Consider the following 23,648-nt stretch of genomic DNA (forward strand, 5'->3'; position numbering starts at 1 on the left):
TTCAGTTTCCTAATTTCAAACACCTATCACAGGATCCAGTTCATTTTGCAGGCTGTAACTCTGTCCCTTCGACATAAGAAAGGACGAAGGATGTTAAATCAAAACTCTTACTTGATGTTTGAAACAAAGTATTACTATTTATTATCTGTAGTACAAGCTGTCCAAATCGATGAATGTTGTTGTTATAGGATGTCTTCCCCACTGAGAGTGACTGACTGGTATAGGGCTATGAGACATCAAGTTTAGTAGAGTTTCTCTTGTCAACATAGTGTCAAAACACTGTTGCTATGGACCATTCTGTTGGGACATAGAAATCAGTTTGTTCTAGTAAATTTGAAATAGTGATTTTACTTGTATGGTAATAGCTCATTTTTAATAGCTCTGATAACAAAGCTGCCTTTTTTGTTTTTAACAGCTGGTTTGGGCAAGTAGAGTTTGGGATACACTTTAGATTCTTAGTGCAAGATTGGTAGTGACTTGAACAAAAGAGTATTACTCTCTAGTTAGTAATTCTTTACTGGATGAAATAAGGGCCTGGAAGTAAGTGAAGGGCTAGCTGGGCTCTCTTAGGACTGAATGTGACCACTATATTGGATGCCCTTAACCCTCAAAGGGCAACAAGTTACAGCTAGCCTCACCTGATGAGTAAAAGGAGAACTTCATCAAGTAGTGAAGAAATCTCTAGGCTGCAGAATTTCCAGTATTACCTTCTGTATCTTACAGTGACTTTTCTGATATAAGTGGAATCTGTCTTGTTCATAAGAAAATCCTTTATAAGGTAGAAAGCTTTTATCAGTTATGCTGAAAAAGTGTTAATTTTCATGCAGCCAAAAGACGGATTAATATTTATTAATTTATGAAATGGTTACTGTGTGTCAGTACTTGGGGAGAATGGTAGAAAATAAACTGCCTCCCACCTTCAAAACTTGAGAAGAAGGAAGAACAGGTTAAGGTCAGAGTTATCATTGGCCAGAAATAAATGGAAGAAAAGAGCCCAAACCCTTGCGACTGCTTTCATCCATCAATACTCTGATTTTCCTGTACTTTTACCTCAAAATTTTCTTACCTATTCTTGTTAGTTGTTTACTATTTTGATTTTGTTGTTTGTACTTATTTTCTGTATTAATCTTTGCTCTTATTGTATGTCAAAGTGGTTAGCTTCTACAACAGTTTATTTCGTGTGTCTTCAAGTTATCTTGGGAGACAACTTAAAAGAAACTAATTTTAATTTACTTTGATGTTTAAAATACGAGCCGCAAAGTATTTTGGAAGGAAGGTTAGATTAAGAGAGCATGTAATTAAACTTATGACAGCAGAGTTAGAGTTCACAGGCTATGAATCGTCTCTGCCCTGAAGGAGAGGGCCTGTCTTTTGTTGAGTAATGAATGTTTAGACAGTTAATAAATTGTCTGGAGATGGTGGAAAATAAAGTAGATTGGGTCTGTAAGATATTCACTCTATGAGTCAGAAGTCAAATTGGAAAAAAGCGGCCAATTTCTTATCCTTTTAGAAAAACATTTTGGGTAAGAAGTATTCGTTTTTACAGTCTACTACTATGCTTTTTGGTGGGCAGAGGTACCTCTCACTTTTCTGTCCTTCCTTCTTTGTATTTTAGAGGTGGAATTCAAGGAACAGAGGATCAGAAGAAATGTAGCATTTATCCTTTTGTGACCTTTTATGTCTTCTTTTCTTAGGTGACAGTTGATAAATGCATTCTTTAAAAATTGCTGTTCTGTTTTCAGAATGTTATGTTAAAATTAAAAGTTTCTTTTGTCAGAGATAGTTATGGTTCATATTTTCTTGTTCATATTTTCTTTTTCATGTTGTATGATTGGAATTATGTGACTCTTAGATAAACATTTAGTGTTGTGAACGATAGCAGTTTAGATTCTTTTAAGGTTTAGATTTAGTTTAAAGAATTTCTGCTTTTTATTTTTTTATTAGTGCAAAGCAGCTGGTCCGAGGAGAACCGAATGTTTCGTATATCTGTTCTCGGTACTATCGGGCACCAGAGTTGATCTTTGGAGCCACCGATTATACCTCTAGTATAGGTAAGTACTAAATCTGAATATAGTGACATAATAGTAATTGCGTCTTGTTTGTAGCAGTTTAGCATTACTATCTATACTTTCACTTTAACTATATAGATGAGTATGCTCTAAAACATGTTTCTTTTTAAAGATTGATATGCAGAAAGATGTAGAATTTTAAAAATTTCATCTTTTAGAATTTGATACATTTACTAGTCTACTTTTAGGTTTCTTGGATTATTAGAATAATAAAGCTATTTCTTTATGATTGCATGATTCCATTTGTTTTTAACTTAAAATTTCAAATATATCATATTTTTTTCTTTTTAATTCCCCTGAAATACTCATTTCTAAGCTTAATCACCAGTTGGAGAATTTGCATCCATTAAGTTTATGTTGAAAGTAATAGGATGACCGACCATATTGTTGACATTTCTTCTGTGCTGTCTCAATTGGTTATTTAATTTTAAGTCAGCTCAAAAAAAAAACAAGTCTGACTTTTCATTAGTAGTCTGGCTAAACCCACTGATTCTGTGGAAGTCTTCAGGAAAGATCTTTAATGATAGAAGGAATTCAGTAGAGACACTTTGCTTCAGTCTTCATTGACCTCCTCTTCTAACCCATTTTAGCTCATTGGTAGGAGTGAACATAGAGAGTATGATCAGCTGGACATGAATAGGAAGCTAAGAAAGGAGGAGCAACCTCAGGCTAGGTGTACAATTAGAAGTCGAAATTATTTTATAGTTATGTATTGTTTCTGGAGAGACTTCCTTAGTCCAGAAACAGAAACAAAAGGATACAAATACCAAGCAAACAAACTGACAAAAAAAAAAACCAAAAATCACAGTAACAGAAAACTAAGAAAAACTAGAACTTGGACAATTTTTGTCTTTTGATACAAGCAGAAATTCTCTGATATGAACAAAGACCTCTAAACAGAATCACATTACCACTTTTATTTTGCCAAAGGGCAAAATGCCAAAGAGCGTTTTGATTTGTGCCACTGGGCCAACAGTCTTACCCACTATTTCTTTTCCACCATCAGTGCAAATGTCAAGAGAGTGAAAAAGGCAAATCACATCTTAGTATTCTTATGAAAATAACTTTGCAGGGCCTGACCCCGTGGCCAGGTGGTTGAGTTCATGCTCTCCGCTTGGGCGGCCCAGGGTTTCACCAGTTCGGGTCCTGGGCGCAGACCTAGCACCACTTGTCAAGCTATGCTGAGGTGGCATCCTGTATAAGGCAACCAGAAGGACCTACAGTTAGTGTATGCAACTATGTACTACTGGGGAGGCTTTGGGCGAAAAGGAGAGAGGGGGGGAAAAAAAGGAAGATTGGCAACAGATGTTAGCTCAGGTGCCAACCTTTAAAAAAAAAAACAGAACAGAACTTTGCCCTTTAGAACCTCTGAAAAGGTCCAGGGGGCCTAGGGCTCTGCAGACCATACTTTGAGACCAGCTGCACTGGAGGATAGAGTATAATAATGTGTTTGAGAGTGTGTGTGTGTGTGTGTGTATGTATGTATGTAATGCTCAAAGTTTCATCATAGCTGTGTTGTATATGTTAAGGGACAAGTGAGAAATTATGAAAAGGATATTTTGGTTAAAGTAGAACTGGATTTGAGTTCCAGCTTTATTACTACTTAACTAAGCTGTAAAGTGGAGATTACTAACAGTTCTGCCTACCTTTCTGAATGTCTCCGAGGATTAAATAAAATGTTGATGAAAGTACTATAGAAATGTAAGGTGCTATTCTTTTTGTGGTGTTTGTTAACTCTCCCCAAGAGCACATTTCACCCCTTTATCTCTGAAGATGTCATTGGATTTTCCAACTGCTTGATATTTTATTCAATTATATGGTCCTGATCATCTGCATACCAGATACTGAAATGAGTTGTGTCAGGGTTACCTAAAATAAATGCAATTTGCTTCTTTAAAAAATCATGACTGTATCATCTGACCCATGAAGGCATGTTTATATAAACCTTTGACCCTCTTAAGAGTGTGTTACTTTTATAAATGTCCACGTGCCTAGCAGTTCTTTGGAATCTTCTTATGAAAGAAGGGTAGCGTAGTCTGTTTTCTCTATTAGGAACCTATTCCGTGGATGTTATGAGTACCTGCTTTCCAGTAGCCTCCTTTACATGGCTAAACCCGGATTCTGGTTTTCTAGGCTTAGCACTCACCATATACCGCTGATTCAGCTGGGGCCTTTTGAACCCTAACAATCCTAGATTTGGCCTCCCTTTTTTAGACTTAGGATACTTGGCTCTTAACACTGGAAGATTTGTAAACAGACAAAAACAAAGGTATTTAGAAGTGTACTGATACACGTGCATTTTAGAAATATTTTTAACAAAGATGTTTAAAGTGAAAGAGTAGCTGATTCTGGCTAGGTTATTGTCGTAATTGGATATAACCTGAGCTGAGGCTGATGGCTCTGATTGTATCGACTTACTGAGAAATGGCAGAATGAGAAGAAATGGCTTCTTTAAGACAAGGAATTGAGCTTACAGACTCTTGAAGAAGCAGTTATTCTGTGACAGTGAGGCAGTTTTTCAAGACAGTGGTATTTTGATTGGGAATTGATATGCTGTTCCAGGCCTACCTCTGCTATTCAGGAACTTTCTGTTGTGCCTTAATTTCCTTATCTGTGAAGTGAGTGTGTTAAACAAGATGGTCTTGAAAGATCATTTTTACCGTGAATTAGAGTTAAGTATGAAACAGAATACTATTTTGGCTTAAACCCCAAAGAACCGGAAGATTGAATGGGCCGGAGCACTTACATTTTGTGCCTTCTTTTTAGTTCTCTTTTATTCTGTTTGGAGAGTGTCATCCATTTGTCCTATGAAATAAACAGAAGAGATTTTAATATCTCCCAGAAAGTGAACAATAAATATCTTGGTTTTAGTAATTTGCCTGAGTTAACATTAATTGAAGACTACTAATATAGTTGCCACCAGAATCTTTTGATTATTAATCTTCTGTGGCAACCACTAAGCAATGGTATTCCTTAAAGTTTTACTCCTTGTCTCCTATATTTGTAGCTGCATCCAGCCAAAGAAAGTGTTTCCTGTGGTTTTTTTGTGAATGTGTAATTATTCCCCTGCAATTTTTCCAGGCTTGGCTTCTGAGGTGAATTATTGTGTGTTATAGAGGAAAGAAGTGATGCATATTGCCTTCCATCTGATTAGCTAGGTAAAGGGATATTTTTAAACCTAGATCAAAATAAAGCATTTACATTAATAAGGAGATACATCTTTTCTACTTGATTTTGAGTTAGTATGTTAGTAGTTAGTAGCTTTGAGTGAAGTAAAGATTTCCTAGCAAATTTTCATATTTGCTTCATTTAACAATTTCTTAATATATCAAAGAGGGCTCTTGGTCTGTGTTTGCAAAATAGGTGTCTTGATTATCATTGCTTGGAACTGGACAAAATCAACTTGAATTTCTTGTATTAATTTTGTGTCATTATTTTTCTAGGTCAGTAAAAAGTAGTCACTGAAGCAGAGATTTCCAATGCTTCTCGATAGTGCATCTCACCACATCACACTTCTTAAATTATTTGGTGTGCTTATGCCATTTACTATTATTCTCCTTCCCTACTGATAGATAGGAAAGCCCAGCGATTAATTATGTTCATCTCCCTAAAGCACTTGATTGTTGGTTCAAACAAAACCCAGGAATCTCAGGCATCCAGAAACTGAAAATTAACTTTTCCTTGCAGTAAGTCTTAATGGTGGGCTATAAATGAGAGTGACCATTTAAGTTATCTTCCCATTTGGTGAGACTTTTAAGAGAGAAGGAGGATGCTATTAGTAATTATCCCAGGGCAGTTGATCTAAACTAGGACTGTCTTGGGTAAGTCAGGATGTATGCTTTAAATTATTTTTTAATTTATTAAATTTAAAAATTATTAAAATTTATTGTATTATTTTTGAAGTTTTCTCTCAGGAATGAGGTTTCCACTTTGACTTAGAAGTAAACTATTTGATAATTTGTGAAATAAAATATATACCTCTGTCTGCATTTAAAAAATAATATATTTAACACGTTTTTCTGTCAATCATATTAGAACATGAAATCAATCTTTAGAGTCTTAAAATTTTTCTCAGAGTCTACGTTGGCTTAAAACTGTGTAAGGAGATTGAATCCTTGCTTGCTGCTGCTCTGTGAACACCTGCTAATGTGTAGACATTGTGTCACTTTGATTTATTTTTACGTATGATAAGTAGATAGGCCTTATGTTTTGGTACTGTAATCCTGTCTTGCTTGTTAAAGACTTGAACACCTGATATTTGATAATTAAATAAACTTTACCCTTTATTGGAATACTCTTATTGTCCTTGTTTCCTCTTAAAGTTTAACACTCAATTTAAAAATGTGTTAGGGATAGATTGATGGCTTTTTTCCCTCTGTTTTCGATTATACAATCTTTTGCTTGTGATATTTACTCTGTGTCAAAGTAAAATTAGAAAATGCATACAAGCAATTTTCTATGCAACTAAAGCTACAAAGTATCAATAAGCCTTTGTTTTCTTTTATCTTCAGACGTATGGTCTGCAGGCTGTGTGTTGGCTGAGCTGTTGCTAGGACAACCAATATTTCCAGGGGACAGTGGCGTGGATCAGTTGGTGGAAATAATCAAGGTGAGAAAGTTGAATCTGAATTTTTGAACTGGAAGGAATTTTGTTGCTATTCTAAGAATCCATATCACACATACATGCTCATTAAAAACTTAAAAAATGGAGAAAGTGTTCCAAGATCACATAGTAAGTTCAGCTATAGAAGTAGTATGAGAACCCAGCCTTTTGGTTTCTAATTGAATTATTCTTCTGTTGTTTGATCCTGGAAAAGCTATTTTGGATATCTGAGGCAAGAAAGGGATGTATCTTATTTAAAGTACTTAAAAGTTATAAGATCACTAAAATGTATATAAACTGAATAAAAGCATAAAAATGTGTCTATTTTTGCTAATCATGTACTCTCTTCTAATAATCTGCTGAGTGCATAGGAAATGCTTGTATTTATTCCATATATAAATATTTATAATACGAAAGAATGAAGATTTCTCTCTACAAGTAGACCACTGATAGAAACAGAATTTTGACTTATGGGTTTAATGTAATTTTATTTACTCGGCCTGTCAACACCTTTATTAACCACACTAGATTCAAAATATTATGTTAGAATTAATGTTGTTTCTTAAGAATGGTAGGGCTGAGATTTTAATTGAGTTTTGAAATGTAATTTTTAAAAGTTTTTAATATTTGAGATCTTAAGCTCCTACACCTTTTAAAAAATCCAGTGTCTGTATATTTAGACCACTAGATTGGTTCATTCTACGGTTACACTTTGGCCAAAGCAACACTACCTACTGTCTTTTGGGCTTCGTTTTTGATTTTCCAAATATTTCATAGAAGTGTAAAGTTGAATATCTCCTTGGAGGTCATGTAGTCCAATCCTCCATCCAGTGAAAGAATCTTCTTAGTTACATTGCTGACAGATGGTTTTTCAGTGTTTTCTTAAATACTTCCAGCATTAGATTCTGCTTTGGGATCCAGCCTGTACTATATCCAGACAGCTTGAATTTGGTTTTTATTGTGCTGAGCCGTAGCTCCTCAGTATCTTTTACCAGTTCTATGCAGAACTACGATTAAGTTATTTTAAAATCCTTGTACTTTTTTCTATAAAAATATTACTTTTGGTAAAGTGATTTTGCTAGATATCAGTGTGTGGTTGAAAAAAACCACTGTGTGATCAAGAATCTTCCTTACTATCCATGTAATTGCTTATGCTTTGCACCTGTGACCTCTCTGGTATTTGCAGTCTTTTTTGGTAACCATCTTTTAGTTTCAATTGAACCTCTAACCTTTGTTTAACAGATCTGCTTCCTTCCTGATTCCCACACTACACTCAGATCTAAGTTCAGACAGTTTGATCTCTGTGTTTTCTAAAATTAATTATTCAAATTAATGTTCTATTACAGGGGTTTGGCAAACTTTTTCTGTAAAGGGCTAGATAAAATATTTTAGGCTTTGTAGGCTAAAACACAAATCGAGTATCTATAGAGATTAGTTATATAACAAAAGAGAAAATAAATTTCCGCAAATTTTTCATTGATGAAATTCAAACTGTAATAGCAATTGAGTGCAATTTTTTAGTAATACAAGTCTACTAATTAGAACAATGGAGTTCTTTTCTTGGGCTACTATAACATTTCTCTTAATTGGAGTTCAAAGTTAATGTTTCTTATCATCAAATTGATTGCAAATCATTATCTGTAAAATCACTTCGTAGTTCATAGGCCTTACAGAAACAGAGATTGGGACATAGTTTGCTGACCGTTGCTCTGGTACAACCATTAAGCTTTTCTTGTATCCCCAGGCTTTCACTTGATGTTTTTGAGCTTGCCAAACTATGATTCTCTGGGCATATTGCCATTCTTTGTCATATATGTTTAGCTTATTAGAATTGTGTCATTTGTCTACTGATTATAGTTTAGAATTTTGTGATGATTTATTGTCATTAATTTTAATTCATACGTGATAGAAATGAAGTTGCTCATGAGGCTAAGTGGGCATCTGTGATAAGTCCATATCGTACGCTTGCCATCATATCTTATAAACCTTTAAGTGTAGAGCTTTTTTCACCACTTTTTGTCAGCCCTGTAATTCAATTTTCTGCTATTATTGGTTTGTGCTTATTTAATAGATTTTAGTGGAAATTGTCGATTTTTTATTCCTGGTTTAAGACTTCATATTCATTAGGGCTTATTTGTTGTAAGTTGGTCTATGGTCAGTTTGTAGTAATAGACCAAATCTGAAACAAAACACTTTTTTTCGTTTATATGTTATCTTGTCATCTTGCATTTATCCTTAAGGAACACAGTCATCACTCAAATGTGGTTTCAAGATCACTGTCTGTAGATGTTTTGAAGGTGATGTGAGATAATGGAATTAGCATCACAGGGCACTTTGGGATATCCAGCTTCTTGGCCTTTTACAGTCTTAAGCATGGCTGCCCAGGATAGATGAAATATCAGCACTAGTTTACCACCCATTTGGTGATCTGAAGTTATACATTATATTAAGGTTGTTAGACATTGTGTTGTGATGTGTATGTCTGTGTGTAGTATAGCTCTAAATCTTATTGCATGGAGGTTAATAAACATTGTGGGGGTTTTGTATGTGTGTTTAATAGAACTCTAAATCTTGTTGATTCTATATATCTTTTCCTTAAATATTGAATATCTGTAATGTTTCATTGACATAAAAATTTATACCTAATTCTGATGTAACTGGTCAGTTTTCCTGATCTAAGTTGTAAATCAGAAAACAGAAGTTGTGTAGGTTAGCTTTCAAAGTTAAATGTTATTAATTTAGATTTTAAACAAATATTATCTTTACTGCTAACCATGAAAGGTGCTCAGAGGTGCCCAATTCAGTTCTCAGTTTTTTTGAGATAATAGTCATGAGCTCTTAATCCTTATGGTAAGTAGGGAATTCTTTTTTTTTTAAGATTGGAACTTGAGCTAACAACTGTTGTCAATCTTTTTTTTTCCCTGCTTCCTCCCCGCCCCACCCCAGCCCCAGTACACAGTTGTACATTCTAGCTGTGGGTCCCTCTAGTTGTGACATGTGGGGCACTGCCTCAGCATGGCCCAACGAGCAGTGCCGTGTCCGCACCCAGGATCTGAACCGGCGAAACCCTGGGCCACCAAAGCAGAGTGCGCAAACCCAACCACTTGGCGATGGGGCCAGCCTGGGAATTCATGTTAATCTGTTCTTTTCCTTTTCTCCCTTGAAAACCTCAGGGGGATTTCTCTAGAGTATCTGGAAGCAGCTGACCCTTAGTAAAATAGATACTCTTCTCTCTGAATTTGAGTTTATGCAAAAAATGAGCAATTATAGAGCAAACTTTATGAATTTTATATGTGGTGGACTTCCCTCATTACTTTATAAACTTTCTGAGCAGGGACTTTGTTTTATTGTTATGTTGTAGTATGCAGGGGCACAGAATGGAATTGGAAGGCATGAAAAACAATTTCTAAGTATGAAGAACACAACTTTCTGAGGTTGATTTCATATATAGGATTATCAGTCGACATTTTGTTAGGCCGCTTAATCTCTGAATATCAAGAAAATGCTTGGATGTTCAAAGCATTTGTAAAAAGAGAAATTCTGTTAGGGATTTCTCAGATATAAGATTTTTATTTTAATTCTTCTTTAACTTGCTAGTTATAATAACCTCAAGAATTATCTGGTGCAGGTTTTAGATACCTGGTGAAAAATAAAACGTTTTGGGAGAAACTCTACCAGGAATTTCACAAACATAGTAGGTTCAGTGACACACTGTTGTCCTTTGGCATTTCTGCCATCAGTCATAGTGTGTAGTTGTTTAGAAGAGAGAGTCTTCTGAAGGTTTGGAGAAGGTAGTATTTTTTTATGGTGATTACTTTTTGAATGATTATGTATGCTATAATTTTATATGCTCAGTGCAGAAGACTGAGAAAGCATGCACAAACTCACAAATACCAACAAAAGAGAAAAACCAATGATGTACTTCTATAAATATTTTGATATACTTTTCTATGCATATATATATGTTTGAACAAAAATGCCATCCATCTGTTTTGTAGACTTTTACTAAATTATTAATTGTATTTCAAGGCTGGCCCAGTGGCATGGTGGTTAAGTTCATGTGCACCGCTTTGGCAGCCTGGGGTTCCTGAGTTCAGATCCTGGGCACAGACCTATGCATGCTTGTCAAGCCATGCTATGGCAGGTGTCCCACATATAAAATAAAGGAAGATGGGCATGGATGTTAGGTCAGAGCCAATCTTCCTCAGCAAAAAGAGAAGGATTGGTGGTGGATGTTAGCTCAGGGCTAATCTTCCTCACACAAAATAATAATAATTAATTGTATTTCTCACATGAAGAAGTATGTTTTAACTAAGTGACTTTTTAATGACTGCATAGATTCCATTGTATGATTACATTCTGAATTACATAATTCTGAAAAGAATAATATTATTAAGGTAAAATATAAATATATTATTGCCTTTGAATGATATATTCGGCTTCTCAAATCTAAAGATTTGGTCATTAACTTTCATTTTATAAATGACAAGTATCCCCTAAATTTCTCAAATAGATTGAAGTTGAAGCAGTCTAGGAAGTTCTAGACCTGGGAATTTGTAGGTTTTACTAGTAGGTTTTTTTTTTCCCCTTCCAAATTTTAAAACATAAATTTCAAGTAAGGAAAGGTGAGCTTCAGTCTAGAGTTCAATTTCTGGATTAAAATACCACAAAAGTAAAAGTTTAAAAGAAACCAACCGTTTCGTAGAATTTTAAGTTTTAAATGTATTAATATTCCTAGAGATGTACTTTCATTTATTCCAAAAACATTTACTTAAGCTTAGTAATAATTTAACCATTGCTTTCTAACGGAAGAATTTTAGGGCAGAAGTAGTCAGGCTCTCACTTCTTGATGATAGAATTTCAGTATAGCTTTCATAGTTTTAGTAACTAGCCTTTTAAATTTGGATGTATCTCTTTTAGAAAAACGTGACATTAAACTTATAGATACTTAAATTATTTGCAATATTAAAATTGTTATAAGGCAATTAAAGTTACTTAATTTCTCTTGTTAAACAACTTTACTAAACTACTTTTTAAATTTCTCTTGGCAATTATTGCACAATTTACATTTCTGTGTAGATAGCTCTTACACAAGTAACAGCTATTAAAATCTTATCTATGGCAGAGACTTTAAGAAATTTGAAAGTAGAAAACAATAAGATGCAAATAATCTTTTTTTTTTTTTTTTGAGGAAGATTAACCCTGAGCTAACATTCACCGCAAATCCTCCTCTTTTTGCTGAGGAAGATTGGTCCGGAGCTAACATCTGTGTCCATCTTCTTCTACTTTATATGTGGGACGCCTGTCACAGCATGGCTTGACAAGCGATGTGTAGGTCCACACCCAGGACACAAACTGGCGAACCCCAGGCTGCTGAAGCAGAGTGTGCCAACTTAACCACTACGCCACCAGGTCGGCCCCCAAATAATCTTTTGATTATGTTATCACAGCTCCATAAATGGACTTCATTTCTTATGATGCCTATCAGTAGAAAAGATTGAGAAAGGAAAAGATTTAGCAGTGGAGAGTGGGATTAAGGGGAAAGGGGGAAAGGAGAGAATTTGCACTTTTTACTGTTTGGTCATGTTGATTTCTTTTAAACAATCATATCTTTTTGCAGTCATGGAAACTATGAGAAAATAGATGTTTTCAATTGTTTTGTGCTGGAATCTTTTGTTAGTAAACAAATGAAAACAGTTATACAGAGTTGAGAACCCACATTCTGTTACAAATATTGGTCTAAATAATTGTTTTCCTGACCTTCCAATTTGACCGATGGCTGTTTGCAGTATAATTTAGACAAAGAGAGGAGTGATTACCTGGCTCCTCAGAAGTCTACATTCAAAATTGGGAAACTACTGCTAATCATAAATAAAACAAAAGGTCCCACTGAGTGAGACCTACTCTACCCCAGGCACTGGGCTAAGCACTTTATGTACGTTATCACATTTCATCCTTATGTTAATCCTAGGAATAAGAAGATGAGGAGGATGATTACGATGATTATCATTACTACAACCATTGTATCCGGGAGGGGTTGGATGGTGGGGAAATCCTATCTGATTCCTCTTTAGTCAATTGGTGTCCTCCATTCATGGAATTTTGTAGCTCTGGGAAAAACAGTATGATCCGTAATGTCAACTTGATAGCCAGAACGCATTGAGTCATATTTACTAAATGTTAGTATTAAAAAAATGGGACCACTGACTAAAGGAAACAGCCCCTAAATCTTACTGTAATGAATATACCAAATCAGTTTGAGATGTCTTTGGACTAGGTTTAATTGTGCTTCATCTAAAGCTATCAAGGTTATAATAATGGATTCCTTTGCTTTCAAGTGCAGTTCAACCTTATTTTCACCATCTTTGTTTAGCAAACATTGTAGATTTTCAGTTATCTTGTCCCCATATAATGTTCAATGCCTGTGTGTGTGTGCACTGCTCTCCTTTCCTGGCTTAACATTTTCACTATCAAACAGTCTCTCAGACAGAGGTCTAAGATATTTTTAATTAAATCAAAATTTAATAAATATAAAATACTTTTTTCCTCTAAGTTTTTTGATGGATTCATGATATATCTTTGCTAACATGCATGTGGAAATGTGGTGACATTTCTTGTGCATACTGTAGAGCTTGTGTTGTTAACAGACTGCAGTGACAACATATTAAACTTACTATCTCCTCTTGCCACTCCCCAGGACATGTAAGTACATCTCATTATACGTTGTGGTAAAGATTTTTACTATATACATATATTGATGTAATGTGTAAACAAAATATTTGATTGATTCATTCTTATATTATTATTTAAATTTTCCCATGTTAATTACTGACTAGAGCAGCAACTTTTAATAGCTTTTGGATCATGGACCACTTTGAAAATCTGTTCAAAGCAGTGGACTCCCCTCCAGAAAAATGCATACATGCCAGAATTTTGCATATACTTTCAGATGATCCTTGGGCTTTCTGAAGCTTATCCAGGAACCCTAGGTTAAGTATCCCTATACAAGTGCAAGGAATTATGGTTACGATTTGTAGTAACTGCCTGCAGTATCGGTATTACACACACAGTATGTCAGCATTTTCTAAATAAGTGAATGATTAAAGGAGGCATTAAAATAATTGTTTTAATGTAGTAACTACTTACCTGCATTGTTACATTAATATGATGTTTTCCATAGACCAAAAGAAACATCACTTTTAACTTACTGCTATGAAATTGGACTGGCTCTGCTTTTACTCATACTTGGTTAAATCTCTATATACTTACAGGTCTGTGTGCCCAGGCATGGAAGAGTGCTTTTCTGGCAGTGTGGCCCAGTTTAGCTTTTGACTAGAGAATAATGGCTTCCATTTGAAATCTTTAGTTTCCTCCAAACAAGCAGTGTAGAATGATTTACCAAGTTCCCAGTGTATATTTTATTCGTACAAAGAAACTTTTTTCACACAAAATGAAGTTTCATGACATTGTCACCTCAAAACTGATTTACGGATAGTTAAATTTTAGGACCTGTGTCAAAAGACTGTCTATAGGATTACTCTTCTTGGGATATAATACCCTTTATTTATCAACTGCAGATTCTTCTGCACAGTTTCATTTTGTTTGCTTGATCTCAGGGTCCTGGTTTAATACATTATATTTCTTAGGAGTAATCTAAAAAATGTCAAGAGGCAGGTGAGGGGTGGGACTGGGGCAGAAATCTGCCAAGTTAGCGGCATTTATAATCTAGATCCCGATTTCAGAACCTGTGTTTTAATGAGTCGTCTCTGCTTCCTTTTATAGCAAAAGGATAGAAATTTTGAGCAACGATTCTTAAGAGTTAAGTGGTGGAAAAAATATAAAGAAACACTGAATCTTGTAGAGGGGCATTTATAGTTTGTAAAAGCATACCGAGTGCTATTTCATATTTATACGTATCATAGAAGGAAGACGTGAAGAAAATCTTGGCTTGTGATGCTCCAAAGAACTATGGTGTTAGTGATTCCCAAAGCAAGAGCTCGGTGATGTTTAAAATGTTTACATGTCTCAAAAGGGGGTGTAGTTTTTAAAAGTTTGGGAAATAGTGTTTTTTTTTTTTTTTAACCCAAGAGATTCTGACCCTCCTCCCTTTTCTATTTTATACTCCTTCTTTGAGCATACCACTTTGGCAGAGACTCACCTAGGAAAAAAGATCTTTTGACGCCTGTGAATATGTATCAGCTAAGAATGACTTTTTCACTTTATGTTGAACAGTTGGCGTAATCAAAACAAATAGTCACCTTTTTTGGGGGAAGGTGGGGACTGTTTCCAATTGTAAAATTTTAATCAGAAAGAAAAGAGTGAAAGTAAGAATAAAGTTGGAGGAGTCATACTTCTCATTTTTGAAACTCATTACACAGCTGCAGTAATCAAGACAGTGCATATACAATAGAATAGTATTCAGCCATGAGAAAGAAGGAAATCTTGCTATTTGTGACAACGTGGATGGACCTTGAAGGCATTATGCTAAGTGAAATAAGCCAGACAGAGAAAGACAAATACTGTGTGGTATCACTTATATGTGGAATCCAGAACAAAAGTCACAGTTACAGAAACAGTAGAAAAGTGGTTGCCAAGGGCTGGGCTGTGGGGGAAATGAAGAGGCTGGTAAAGTGAACAGACTTTCGGCTATAAGATGAATAAGGTCTGAGGCTCTAGTGTAAAACATCTATAGTTGGCCACACTCTACGTTATTTAATAGAAATTTGCCAAGAGAGTAAAAGGTAAATGTTCTCACCGATAAAAAAAAAAGATAAAAATGTCAAGTGATGGATGTGTTAATTAACTAGATGGTAGGAATCGTTTCACAATGTATATGTGTATCAAATCACTACAATATACACTTTGTATGTCTTACACTTTTATTTGTCAATTATACCTCACTAAAGCTAAAAAAAATATATATATATATATACTACTGTCATGAGCATAGCCATATAAATCAATGGAATAAAATTGAGAGTCCAGAAATAGACCTTTAGATTTATGGTCAATTGATTTTTGACAAGGATTCCAAGGCAATTCAGTGGGGGAGGAATAGTCTTTTAAAAAATGATACTTAGGCAACTAGATATCCATATGTAAAAGAATGAAGTTGGATCCTTACCTCTCAGCATATACAAAAATTAACTGAAAATGGATCAAAGACCTAAATGCAAGAGGCAAAACTATAAAACTCTTAGAATGAAACGTAGGTGTAAATCTTTGTGACCTTCAGTTAGCTAGCGGTTTCTTAGATATGACACAAAAAGCACAAATGACAGTAGAAAAAATCGATATACTGAACTTCATCAGAATTAAAAACTTTTGTGCTGTAAAGTACACCATCAAGAAAGTTAGACAACAACCCACAGAATGGGAGAAAATTTTTGCAAATCATATATCTGATAAGGGACTTATGTCCAGAATATATAAGGAACTTTTACAACTCAACAATAAAACGACAGCTAAATTGAAAAATAGGCAAAAGATCTGAATAGACATTTCTCAAAGAAAACATACAAATGACCAGTAAGCAAAAGAAAAGATGCTCAATATCATTAGTCTTTAGAGAAATGCAAATCAATACCATAATGAATACTACATCACATTCACTAGGATGGCTAAGATGAAAAGACAATAACTAATGTTGGTGAGGTCGTGGAGAAATTGAAACTTTCATACATGGCTAGTGGGATTCTAAAATGGTGCAACCCAAAATGGTTTGGCACATCCTCAAAATATTAAACATAAAGGTACCATATGACCTAGCAGTTCCATTCATAGGTAAATACCTCAGAGAATTGAAAACGTGTCCACACAAACACTTGTACACAAATGTTTATAGCGGCATTATTTATAGCCAAAAAGTGGAAACATTTCAAATGTCCACCAGCTGATGATTGGGTACAGAAAATGTCAGACACAAAAGGCTACATGTTACGTGATTCCGTTTATATGAAATGTCCACATCTGTAGAAACAGAAATTAGATTAGTGGTTGTCAGGAGCTGGGGGTGTGGGAATGAGAATGACTGCTCATGGGTACAGAGTTTCATTTTGGGGTGATGAACATGTTATAAAATTAGATAAGTGATGGTTGTACACCTCTGAATATACTAAGAAGCCACTGAATTGTATACTTTAAAGGGGTGAACTTCATAATATATGAAGGATATCTTAATAAAGCTGTTAGTAAAAAAAAAAAGACAAGAACAAGGGCATCCACTTTGGAACTGTTGATAAGGTAGGTTTGCTGTTTCCACTGTGTTTTAAGGAAGGCAATAAACTCTGACCATTGTTTTGCGTAGTACTTGAGAGGACTTCTCATATTTTTACCTCCCAGCCCCTGGCCCTCAAAAAGAGAAGGGGAACAGATCAAATTAAGTGACAGATGGCACAAGAAAGAATGAGTGGAGTAGGGCATGGACTCGTAAAGGGACCCTCTTATACTAGTTTACCCTCCCTAGGCTGAATAAATACTTTAAATTAGCCAAATTTAGTTATGTTCAAATAACATGACAACTTGCTGCTCCTTTCTTCCTTTTCTTCACTGAAGTTCCTAATTGCATTTTAAGACCGCTGCTTGCTATATAGCGTTTTGCTCCTTGCCTTTTGGAAATCAGAGGAAAACCCTGAGAAAGAAACATTGCACCACAAAAAAAGGTTTTTAATACCAAAATTTCAATCATATGTTAAAGGGAAAGGTAAAAATTGATAAAATCTGCATGTGTTGAGAGTTAAGTATTTTAGCTACCTTCCCATATCTAATAGATTTAAAAAAGAAAAACCTGTAAATTGTAGGGAACTACCAGAGGGAACAACATTTTATATTAGTCCTCTGAAAGTGAAAAGTATAGTATAGTAGTGATTCCAATGCCATTTTAGAATACTGATATTTTGAAATAGAATTGCTCAGTGATGTGTTTTCTAGTTTTCTAATTAGAAAAATCTATCAAACTTATGGTATAGGCAGCCAACCTGACAATTATCCAAATTGGATAAATAGTTCTTTTATGCAGAGAAGAAATGAAAATGGTTAATTATTCAACCATGCTACATATAATCTCTCTTGCCTCTGTGTTACACAATTTTTATCCCCTGATTTAAAAAGCTTTTATTGAATTCAATATATATATAGGCCTGGCCATGCATCCTTTTAGTCTTTCAGGGTGCATATCATGTTAAACTACCTGTGTTGATTTAGTGAACAGTTTTTGTTGGGTGCTGGGCTAGGGTCCTTGCCCTCATGGAGTTCAGAGACTGAGGGGAGGAGAGGAACAACTGAGGGCAATAGAGTAAGGCAGATAATATCCCAGATGTTATGCCCAGAGTAAGGCAGATAGATGTCTCAGGCAGGAGCGTTCTATTTGGAGGTAGTACTATCTGGAAAGGCTTCATAAGAGAAATAACTCTTGAGCTGAATCTTGAAACATGGAAAGGTATTCACCGTTTAGGGAGAGGAAGGGAATGGAGAATGTATGTGTGAATTTGGACAAAGATGCTTGGTGAAATCAGATGTATTATGTGTTTCTTTGTGGTTTGAGCTTACGGTTCCAAGTGGTGGGGTTAGAAGAATGAATTTACTAGGAGAAAGAAGGCTGGAACTATGGGCAGTGACCAGACTACATTAGCATACAGGCAGTTGGAAGCCACCATAGAATTTCAAGCAAAGGAGTAACGAATTTATAATAGGATTTCTTTTACTTCACCCCTGGTTTTAAAGGCTGCACATACAGCTCTATTGCTGAAGTTTGGCGACCTCTGGTGTTGAGCTATTAAAAAGCAGGGTTGTGAAAGAAATACTTGTATTTCATAGCTTTCGTCAGATGATTCTTGGCTTTGTTTTATTTCTTTGAAGAACTAAATCATAATTCCTGATTTGATATTTATCAGTGTCTGGATAAATGTGTGACTAAATGAGTGAAAAAATGTTACAAGAAACGTAGATGGGACCAGGTACAAATGAAATGATTGATTTAATCATAAGGCCTGAACAGCATATCCAAAGGGATGTGGCAGGCTGATCTCTGATTCTTTGAATCTTTCCACCCCCCACCTCCCATGATGTTCCATAATGGTGAACCAAAGAAAAGGTACTTTTTTGCAATAAATGGAAAGGTCTTGTTCTAATAATAGATAACTGAGAAAACATACTCTTCCCAGTGGTGTGATAATCTTTAACATCCTATCTCCTTTTTATTGTGTGAGATATCATACTTACAGAAAAGTTCTTAAAACATTTGTGTGCAGTTTTATGTCCTTTAAGTCATGGAGAAACTCACTTTTTAGGAGATCCAGAAATAAGTTTAAAGAAGTATGTAAAAACTTTTAGTCTAAAAGTTTGAAGGAAAATTGGATTTCCATCTCTTAAAGTTTAAGAGAACACTGGGGCTGGCCCCGTGGCCGAGTGGTTAAGTTCACGTTCTCCGCTTTTGGTGGCCCAGGTTTTCGCTGGTTCGGATCCTGGGTGTGGACCTGGCACCGCTCATCAGGCCACGCTGAAGCGGCGTCCCACATAGCACAACGAGAGGTACTCACAACTAGAATATACGACTGTACTGGGGGGCTTTGGGGAGAAGAAGAGGGGAAAAAAAGAAGATTGGCAACAGATGTTAGCTTAGGTGCCAATCTTTAAAAAAAAAAAAAACAAAGAAGAAATGTAGAGAACATTTAAAAAAAATTTAAGGGAACGCTAAGACTTGTTTTTTGTCAGAAATGATGAGATCCATCTGAAACATCCTTTTTAATCTATAAAATAAAAAAGTTCAATTATATGATTTCAAAGTTTCCAAATGTATAATTCAGCTAGAGTAAATCAGGTAGAAATATACTCTGAACATAATACAAACTTAAAACGTAAAGGTATACTCAGAGGTAGAAATAGCATAGTTGATTTGTTAAAATGTCTTATGTTTGTGGTGTTGATTGCAGATGGTAATCTTTGCTCTTCATAATCTGTCACTTGTTTATCTTTCAGCCTTTAATCTTGCCATCCACCCATTATCCAATCCTTATTCTCTGTTAGCACTCAGCCTTTACAGTTAGCCAAAATCATACTGTTTTCCACTTCATACCTAGGTTGCATAGAATGATGTACTTCTCACTCATTTGCTTCCCAGATTCCTCAGGTCAAATCAGCTCTGGTCTCTCCTCCAGAACTCTTTCCTGAGTTTCTTCCTCACTCCAGTGCAGTGTAGCACTTTCACCTCACACACAATCTATGGTTATTTTGTTATACTGATCTTGACTGATTGTAGTTGATTTATGTATAAGTCTCTGCCCTAGAGCTGCTTGAGCATAGGGACGCAGTAAGTGTTTTAAATGAGTGAATGACTTAAGAGGCTGAAAAAAAATTTTTAAACGCCTCTTGAATTATGTCCTACTTCTGCATTCTTACATTCCTTTCCGTCTTAAATCATAACTTTGCTTTCTTAAAGACTGTACATATTATATATAAAATAATTCTAATTTTAGAGTTTGAAGACTCTGATACTTTTAATACTAGCCTCAAAATAGCAATATTTGAAGGGTTAACGTATGGTTGTTTTCAGTGTAGTAAAGGCATCACAAATTACAAAATGGTCTATTTTACTTTTTAAGTCAACTTCATAGAGATGTAATTTACCTACAATAAAATGTAGCTGTTTTAAGTGAACAATTTAATGAGTTTTGACAAACATATATAACTACCATCCTGGTCAAGAATTCCATCACCCCAAAGTGTTCCTGTGTAGTGCCTGGGGTGACCAAACGGCCCGGTTTGCCCAGGACTGAGGGTTTTGCTGCCATAATCCCAGGCAAACCAGACAGTTGATCACCCTTTTTGTGTCCCTTCCCAGTGACCATTGGTCTACTTTCTGTCACTACAGATTAGCTTTTCCTGTTCTAGAATTTCATATAGTATGTTTCTTTTTTATCTGACTTCTTTTGCTCAACATCATGTTTTTGAGATTTATCCATTTTGTTTCTTGTATCACCTATTTTATGATGAATTCTATTCTCTTATATGAATATACTACAATTTGTTTATCTGTTCCTTTGTGGATGGCCATTTGACTTGTTTTTGGCTTTTAGCTATTAGGAGTAAAGCTGCTATGAATGTTTGTTTACAAGTATTTTTGCAAACATATGTTTATATTTCTCTTCAATAAAAAGCTAGGACTGAAATTGCTGGTCGTATGATAAGTATATGTTAACTTTATAAGAAATTGCCAAACTGTTTTCCAAAGCAGTTTTACTATTTTTCACTCCCATTGACAACGTTTGAGAGTTCCAGTGTTCTACATTCTCATCAACACGTGGTCTTAGAATTAGTCTTAAAATTACTTTTATTATTGGGAATTCATACCTCTTTATTTTGTTTAATTTCCTTGTCCTGAAGTCTACATTTTCTGTTATTAATATAGGCACTCCATCTTTCTTAGTGTTTGCATGGTATATCTTTTCAACCTTTGTGTGTTTATATTTAAAGTTCATTTCTTACAGAGTGTATATGCTTAGGTCTTTTTTTTTCATCCAGTCTGACAATTTCTGCGTTTTAATTGGGGTGTTTAGAACCCAATTAAATTAATTACATTAATTTACATTGAATGTAATTATCAATATGGTTGGGTTTAAGTATTCCACCTTGATAGTTATTTTTTATTTTTTTTTTTTCCTTTTTTATACTGCCACCTTATGGACATAATGAGGTGTTTTGTTTTGTTTTTTTTAAAGATTGGCACCTGAGCTAACAACTGTTGCCAATCGTTTTTTTTTCCCTCCTCCTTCTCCCCAAAGCCCACCAGTATATAGTTGTATATTCTAGTTGTTGAGTGCATCTGGTTGTGACATGTGGGACACCGCCTCAGCATGGCCTGATGAGTGGTACCATGTCTGCACCCAGGATCCCAACCAGCGAAACCCTGGACTGCCAAAGCGGAGCGCGCAAACTTAACCACTCAGCCATCGGGCTGACCCCTGTAATGATTATTTTTTATGTTCCCTGTTTACCTCCTTGCTGCATTTTTAAAGTTTGTTCTAGGATTGAAAATGGGCATCTTTACTTTATCACAGTCTACAAATAATAATACATCACGTCACATAGAAAGTAAGAAGCTTATAACAGTGTATTTCCATTTCCCCTTCCTGTACTTTGTGTTATTGCTGTCATACATTTTACTTCCACAATACTTCCACAATAGTTTATTATTTTGCTTTAAACACTCAGTTTCTTCTACAGAAACTTAAAAGCAAGGGGGAAATGTCATACATTTAGCCACATATTTACCATTTTCAGTGGTTTTTATTCCTTTGTGTAGATAGGAATGTCCGTGTGAAAACCTTTTCTTTCATCTTGAAGTACTTACTTGTAGTGAAAATCTCCTGGTAACAAACTCTTAGTTTTTGTGTGCCTAACAATGTCTTTTGAAGGGTATTTTCTCTGGATATAGAATTTCTTGGTTTCCAGCTTTTTTTCTTTCATTCTATAGAAATGACTTTATTTTCTTCTGGCTTGCACTGTTTCTGATGAGAAGTCAGTTGTCATTCTTACTGTTGATAACCCTGTGTATAATCTGTCTTTTTGTTTGGGGAAAGATTTTCCCCTTAACAGTGGCTTTTATTGGTTGATTCTGACTTGGTGTAATATTTTTTTATATTTATGCTGCTTAGGGTTCATTGAGCTTTTTATTGAATTTTCATCAAATTTGGGAAAATTTTGGCCACTGTTTCTTCAAGTAGTTTTTCTGCATCTCTTCCCTCAACCCCTTCTCAGACTCCAATCACATGTACATGTTTTTCTAGCCTTCTTTACCTCCATGCTTCAGCTTTGATAGTTTATATTACTTTTTTTTTTTAAGGTCACTGATTGTTTTTCTTCTATAGTGTCTAACATGCTGTTAGACCTCCTGTGGAGTATTCATTTTTCATTTTATTTTTCAACTGTACAGTTAGTATTTGGTTCTTCTTTTGGTCTTCCATTTCACTCATTATAATAGCTGTTTTAAAGTCCTTATTTGCTCATTCTATCATCCCTGTCATTTCTGGATCTGAGTCTGTTGACTGATTTTTTTTTTCTCTTGTTTCTAGATCATATTTTCCTTCTTCTTTTAAAGAGTGTTTTGTTTGTCAGTTTTGTAGTTGTTTACATCTGGAGGGCAATTCTAGTTATCGGTTACTTTGTAATGACCAGAAGCAGAAGTCCATGATAATCTTTTTTATTTTTTTAAATACAAGCCTTTGCATGACATTCCAAATTTGTTGAACTAGTGATACAAAGTTACACGAAATTGTACTACTTTATATAAGACTTTTTATTTACATTTGACCACCTTAAAGTAGTTAATGGCTCCCTGTTAGATATGCACAGTATTTATACCTAAAGCAGTTCGATAACAATAATTTCTGCAACTTAAGCCTTGCAATTAAAAATTCTTGCAATTACAGTTCCTCATAATATTTACATCCACATTATTTGCCCACTATCTAACATTCCAATCAAAATTCTACAGATGTGAAACAGTTACTAACAGACAAAAATCCTTAAGCATGAGTAAGCATGGGATTTACAGTGAGAATCTACAGCAAAAGAAGCCTGAATGATTTATCAAAATTGCTGAATTATTAGAAGAATTTTTACAAAAATCTGTAAAATTAGTTTGAGATTTGTTAAACTTTTTCATCTTATTTAGCCTGTTAAGGTGTCTTTATTACTTCTTATGGTTCTTCTCTTGCCTAAGATCTATATTATCAGTTGAAGATATTCTTTTTATTAAATTGGATTACCACAGTATGGGTCAATTTTATTTAAATTGTGTTTTTTTAAATTGTCAAGAAATGTCTAAAAATGTCTTAAAAAACTTTTAATTATAGTCTTGTGATCTTATGAAATCTTTATATCCTGCACAACTCAAAAGGATTCAGGTTTCATTTCATGGTATAATCAATGAAGTTTAAGAAAGTGATTTTTTTTAAATTATGTTTAAAAAACTTTCCGCT

General features: G+C 34.8%; 1 protein-coding gene across 7 annotated transcripts in view; it reads left to right on the forward strand.

Annotated features, from left to right (window-relative positions):
- GSK3B (glycogen synthase kinase 3 beta) overlaps nucleotides 1–23,648 on the forward strand; it is a 203,045-nt gene that overhangs the window by 135,791 nt on the left and 43,606 nt on the right. For all 7 annotated transcript variants that reach the window (XM_070243736.1, XM_001502477.5, XM_070243737.1 and 4 more), the window contains exons 6-7: nucleotides 1,945–2,051; nucleotides 6,581–6,678. In XM_070243736.1, the coding sequence (XP_070099837.1) occupies nucleotides 1,945–2,051; nucleotides 6,581–6,678 (205 nt within the window). The remainder of the gene's footprint in view (nucleotides 1–1,944; nucleotides 2,052–6,580; nucleotides 6,679–23,648) is intronic.

The sequence above is a fragment of the Equus caballus genome, chromosome 19, assembly GCF_041296265.1.
Source record: "Equus caballus isolate H_3958 breed thoroughbred chromosome 19, TB-T2T, whole genome shotgun sequence".
Taxonomy (NCBI): Eukaryota; Metazoa; Chordata; class Mammalia; order Perissodactyla; family Equidae; genus Equus; species Equus caballus.